Source organism: Parasteatoda tepidariorum, chromosome 8, assembly GCF_043381705.1.
Source record: "Parasteatoda tepidariorum isolate YZ-2023 chromosome 8, CAS_Ptep_4.0, whole genome shotgun sequence".
Lineage (NCBI taxonomy): Eukaryota > Metazoa > Arthropoda > Arachnida > Araneae > Theridiidae > Parasteatoda > Parasteatoda tepidariorum.
Window position 1 is genome coordinate 53,631,313 of NC_092211.1, and position 6,692 is coordinate 53,638,004.

The 6,692-nt window shown below is 30.1% G+C and overlaps 1 protein-coding gene across 1 annotated transcript in view; it reads left to right on the forward strand.

Moving 5' to 3' along the window:
• Positions 1-647: 647 nt before the first annotated feature.
• The window catches only part of LOC139426187 (leucine-rich repeat transmembrane neuronal protein 3-like), a gene marked incomplete at its 5' end in the record, with an annotated part of 15,411 nt that continues 9,366 nt past the window's right edge, over positions 648-6,692 (forward strand). The window contains 3 exon segments of the mRNA XM_071184006.1: positions 648-678; positions 2,618-2,989; positions 5,254-5,567. Coding sequence (XP_071040107.1) covers positions 2,630-2,989; positions 5,254-5,567 — 674 coding nt within the window.

Here is a 6,692-nt window from a genome sequence, read left to right on the forward strand (position 1 = left end):
CATGAACGGGAAATTTTTCAAGAATGATTTAAAAATATTTTCGCAACAAGATTGCCAGATTACAAAATATGAAAACAAAAGCGCAAATTGAGTGTAACAAGAGGAATTTAAAGTGCCGTTAAAAACTTTTTTTTGAGTGCTCCTCACACTATTGTATTAATATATTTTGCTTTGGCTATATTGATACAATATCAGAAAGCACTCTTTTTTGCGGATATAATCGTGTAGGCTGATGAAAAGATTATATCTTTTATTTTCCGGTTTCTTTAAAAAAATTTCATCATTTTTTTTTAATCAGTTGTTTGCTATTTTTCTTTCATTATAATTCCCCCCCCCATTTCATATGTCTATAATTTTCCTTTGTTTTATCTTCATTTGAATATATATATATATATATATATATATATACACAACACACACTTAGATGGTTTATCGTGATATTTGAAAAATTGTATTTGAAAAATTCCAAATGAACTGAAACATCAAATCAATACTTAGAAATTTTAAAACAATGTTTGAGGTAGGCAGAAAGATAAGTACACATGTTTTGCATAAAATATTCAGAACTAATCAGTTATCTGTAGCATCGCTGTGATTTTCAACACCTGCAATTTCGCTTTTAATCAATCGTTTGTCACAATTTTATACACGTCTTTCTCAGGTACGATTATAGGAACGGTAAGTCCAAACTGTTCTTTTTATATTTAAATTTTATTTAATAAGTTCAGTTTTAAAAATAGAATGTTGCTCGCTATTGTTTTGCATGAGGAAAAACTATAAATATACTGGATATACAAATTATTTTCATCTTAATACGTATTTAAATAATTTAATGTCTAGCAGAAGTAACTTCTTTCTGTGACTTTAACTTATGCAGATTATAAAACTAATAGCAATTTTTTTTTTTTTTTTTGCATCGCATTTATTCATAAAGATGCAAATAAATAAGTGAAGAAACGAGAGTTTTGAAGTAAGGAGAACAAATTCAAGAGCTTTAGGAGAAAATATTGGAAATTTTTGAAGAAAAAAAAAGTTTTCTTCCAAGGAACTTTCAATATCTTATTTAGAAGTTGCCAGCCAGTTTTTTGTTTATTAACATTCATGGTACTTTACTTAGACCCTATCGCAATTTTATTTTCGCTAAAAAAAAATTGCCTCAATGTTAGAAATTGTCATAATTTATGAGTAACTTGTATTCATTATTTCAAATTTATTTGCTTACAAAAGTTTCGGATGATTAAAAATTTATTTCTATCTCTTTCTTGTCTGGATATATTCCTTGCAATTCGGAACGTTCGTTACCATAATCCTTCACTCAAATCAATTTTTTGAATTGAATTATATTTCTTAACAAATTTTTTTTATTTGTTTTGAATGAATATTATGTTCAGCAGTTTTATTCCCTTATGGCAATTTTATAAATTCAAAATAAAATGATGACAAAAATAGGCGAAAATACTAAATTTTTAAAGTTTCAATTGCTTAGCTCCAATTTTAAATTTGGCACGACAGTCTAATGTGAGCCAATCCATTCTGTTACCTTGTTCTGATTTTGTCTCATTTTGACCAGGATTGCCAGTTCCATGTTCTGTATTGCCATCATTCACTCTGACTTTTTTTTTTGGTCTATTTAAGAGATAATTACCATAAATACAGGATGTTCCGCAATTACTCTCTTCATTATATATTTTTAGAATCTTTATTCAAATTGAAGTTTTAAAAAAAGTATGCTTTAGTGATCATAAACTGACATTTAAGAGAAAAAAAGGATGTCAAGGAATCACTATTGAAGATGGTGATTTTAACAACATCAAAGCCTGCTTGAGGAAAAGGAGAGTAATTGAAAGGCGACTCTTAGAAGTAATAAGCTTTATGTTGTAATCAAATAGGTTTTAATGCATTTTATCCCGTTTTCCTCAATAGTGATTTGTCATAGATTTTTTTTTTGTTAATAATCGAAAACAGTTTACAATTGCAGATGTGTTTACTTTACTGACTTCATGTTTCAAAAAGATGCCAAAAGGCATTAAAGGCGATTATTATGGAACACCCTTCGTGTGATCAACGAAAATGTCTATCAGCCCTTACAAAGAAACTAAAGTATTTTTAAGGTTGAGCGATGTAAAAAATACCCCTGAGGTAGAAAATTAGGTTAAGTTTCACATTAAAAATAACCTCAATAATAAACCTCAGTTTCAACCTGATTTACACCTCATAAAACTCAGCAATACTTTTAGTTGAGATTAGGTGAAATTATTCACACCTGAAATATACTTACTAGCTTGAAGTGTACAAAAAATAGCCTGTACACCTACTTCAAAAATAACCTCCCTAAGCCGGTTGCTTTAAAGGTTTCCAACAACCTCAAAACAGCCTCAATTGTAATTAAAACATCTTCATACACTTTGATTGTACACCTTGAGAGGCTGATCTTTTAATGTTATTTTTAAAAACAACTTCAAACAAACCTCAAATCAACCTTGACAGCTCAAAACAACCTCAAGTAATCCTCAAAAACACCTTAAATTTTAGTAAGGGAGTGTTGAAATTTTAAAATAATTTATGTCAGATAATTAATGTCAAAAAACTGAAGCTATTATTTCTTTTACTCGTCAAGCTCAGCCTGATCATGCAGTTATTAGTCTCTCTTCTTTTCCCATTGCTGTTTTTGACAGCTTCTGTAAAAGCCTCCTGTCCATCTGCAGAGTCGGTGTCTCCTTGTGAATGTGAACAGCAGGAGGATGAAGATGCTATAGACTTAATTTGCTATGGAGAAAGTATCACCTTGGATCAGCTGAAATCTTCTCTGAAAGCTCTGGACAGAAATGATCCTGTCGTGCTATTCCTGGACGAAATGAACCTGGGATCACTACCTTCGAATTTCTTCGAAGGATTCAACATCAGGAAGCTCGAGATTTCTCATTGTTCGTTGGACAGTTTGTCCAGCGATGGTGGCAAACCTCTTACAGGGCTCGAAGACACTTTGGTGGTAAGTGGGTTTTTAGAAACACATATTTGGATAGTGAGCCCTCCTAAAGAAAATATCTCCCAAAATAGTTGTTCTAATTATAAATATTTCACGCACTGAGTATTAATCTTAATGGTTCGAAAGATTGGTTTTAAAATGTGCTAGTTAATTAATGCTTACGTAAGCTCTTAAAAGAGTTTTTGGAAACATGTATATTGAACAGTGAACACTAAAAAAAGATATTTCCTGGAACAACTTTTATTCTAATGCTTTATTTCGCGTACTAAATGCCAATCATAATGGTTTTATTGATATTTATAGTAGTTAATAAATGCCGTGGTAAAAAAAATAATTCTTTGAGTAAACGTGCTTGTTTAACGATGGATTTGGATTCACGGCCTTCTCATTATACGGAGTAAACGAGCCGTGACCTCAAAAATATGATCCCCATAGTTTAGTCAGATGAGTGAGCTGTTGGAAATATGATCACAATAGTTCAGTCAGAGGAGTGAGCTGTCGAAAATATGATCCCAATAGTTTAGTCAGATGAGTGAGCTGTCGAAAATATGATTCCGTAAGTTTAGTCAGATGAGTGAGCTATCGAAAATATTATCCTGATACTCTAGTCAGATGAGTGAGCTGTCGAAAATATGATCCCAATAGTTTAGTCAGATGATGAGTGAGCTGTCGAAAATATGATCCCAATAGTTCAGTCAGATGAGTGAGCTGTCGAAAATATGATCCCGATAGTTCAGTCAGATGAGTGAGCTGTCGAAAATATGATCCCGATAGTTTAGTCAGATGAGTGAGCAGTCGAAAATATGATCCCGATAGTTTAATCAGATGAGTGAGCGGTCGAAAATGCGATCCCAATAGATTAGTCAGGTGAGTGAGTGGTCGAAAATACCATCTCAATAGTTTAGTCCGATGAGTGAGCTGTCGAAAATGTGATCTCAAATGTTTAGTCAGATGAGTGAGAGGTCAAGTTTGGCCCCTTAACCCTTCAAAGCAGAATTTTTATTACGCATATTTTTCCTACTTTTTTCAATACATTGTATTAATTTTGGTCCAAATAAGTGAAAAATATTATATCTAGCATTTTAATAATTTATGGTTATGAAATATATCATAAAAATATAACTATATATATAGCATGTATAGCTAGAATGAAATATAGTATATATATCTAGAATCTTTTTTTGCGTTAAAAGTTTCCAAACAACAATTTACTGCACCTATTTGCACTTATTTAGATCTATAGATCTAATGATAAGAGTAACAGTTATTAATCATTGAAATTTCTTAAATTTGCGAAATTAGTTATTGATAAATTTTTGAATAAGAAAGGGGAAAAATTTTCAAGCTACTTTTTTAGAATTTTAAATTTTAGTGCAAATATATTTCCGATAATCTAACAGATTTTTTTAATAACTATGAGACTGTTTCTTGTAATTAAAAAAATTAAAAATATTTTTGCTTGTAATTAGAGCGTCGGAAAAAAATTATATAACAGAGACACCGGTATCCCATCTGCGTCAAAGGGTTAATATCAATTTCCTTTATTTCGTTTTTCGTTGTGTCTCGAGAACTTTTTAAATTAAAAACTTTTAGCGTACAATTATGTAAGTTAATTATCCAAATTTATTTTTCTATGAAACAATTATTTATAGTTATTAATTATTTTTTATTATTAAATTAAGTAATAACCTGCAAATTAAATGCGGAGCAATCTCCCTGAATAAATTTCCTGTACTAAAATGTTACCTTTGTGGTTAACTATGTAGTTGGAAGTTGTCTTTAACTTAAATCAAAGACGTTTCTAGATAAAAAAATAAATAAATAAAATGAATACAAAAAACATCTGTCCTAAAATAGTATTTTCTCTGAATAAACGTCTAAAAGACTTTTAAATTATTAACAACATAAGTAAATTACGATATATTAATAAATTTGAGATTATATTTATTTAAATTTTTGTTAATTCATAACTCTAGCAGACAATTCCTAAGAAAAAACACTGAAATAATAGGGGGCCCCCTAAATGTGGGGGCACTAGGCTTGTGCCTCTCAGACCACATGATAAATCAGGCCCTGATAAGCGTATTTCTTCAGCATTTCGCCATATTTGTGGAACTGATTATAAGTGACTGAAACAATTTTAAAGAAAACTTAACTCGTTTATGCAAAAAAAAATTATGCCCAAAAGAAATTTTATTCAATACCCAAAATAACCTTTAAATGAATAAATTACTTTTTTCTATAATTATTTTATTTTAATTAAATAGGAATTAGATATCATGACCAGTTTCGGTGAAGATAAAGGGGCAACAAAGTTGGATTTAGGACATTTAAGAAAACTAGAAGCTGTCGATATGTCCTTCAATGCAATCACAGAGTTGGGAGATGACTGGTTTGCTGAAGGACCTGCTTCCTTGATTCACGTTCTATTTTCGAACAATAATATTAAAAAAGTTGGAGACAAAGCTTTTGCAAACGTCAACAACCTTGAATCATTTCATTTTGATGGAAACAGATTTGGACATTTAAAGAGAAGTATGTTGCCAAATCCCGCATCTAGATTGGAAGAAATGGAATTGGAGTAAGTCACATGATAAGTAATTTCATAAAAAAATGATTCAGTTGACAACTTATACGTTTTTTTCTGTAGGATTTTTCGAGACATAGCAGATTTTATTGCGGTATCTAATTCTTAGTTTAATAATTAGTTTAACTCAAAATGATAAAACGATTTTTACTACCCCAGAATGTAGACAATTAAACACATACACGTAGAACCTCATATTTATTTTAAAGTGTTTTTTTCAATACCTGCTTGAAAATTCTTTTACAAAAAAGCTCGAAAGGTGGCAACTATTCACTATTTGTTAATACATCTTAATAGTATAAATTTGATTTATTTTAATCCCTAAAGATAGTTTATAGTAAGTTAGAATTTTATTTATTTATTTTTAATTTATGGCATTTATGAAGTGTGTAGGGTTTTTTCTAAAAAAAAATATTTTAATCTTTGGGCATCTTGTATACTTTCTCTTGATGTCTTAACAACATTTCATCTCAAAATGATAAATAAAGTTATGGTACTTACAGATTGTTTCGTAATCAGCATCTTTGATACAAATTTTCAGAAGTCTTATAAAAAATTAAGCGCATTATGGGGCAATTAAGCGCATCAAAAAAATGAAATTAAGCATGTCAAAAAGATGAGTGCATTAAGGGGCATTAATTAATATTGCAGCGAAAGAAAAAAATAAGTGCTATCGAAATCTTACGAATTATTATCGAGGAAAGGAGGACTGAAAACATGCATGTTCGATTGAAGGACTCCTGAAGAAGTAACAGAAGTTAAAAGACGACTATTAGAAATACACCCATGTTTCTTTTGATACAATACTACCATGTTTCTCGTACCATTTTTCTTTTGGTACAAATTTTGACGTTTCCTCACAAGTGATTCGACAGTTTGAATTCGATCGTGTTTTTGTTTTTTCTTTACTTAAATTTTGGTTTATAACTTTTTCAAAAAATATATATTAAAGGTGGTCATTGTGGGGCTCCCTTTATAAGTTTCAAGAATAGTTTTGAATATGCATACTTACGAGTTATCTAAAAAGAAACAAATCGATTTTTCGAAAATTTCATTGCTAGATGTCCATTCTTTATTTATATTTATTTTATATGACTCATTATTAATTTACATTATTTA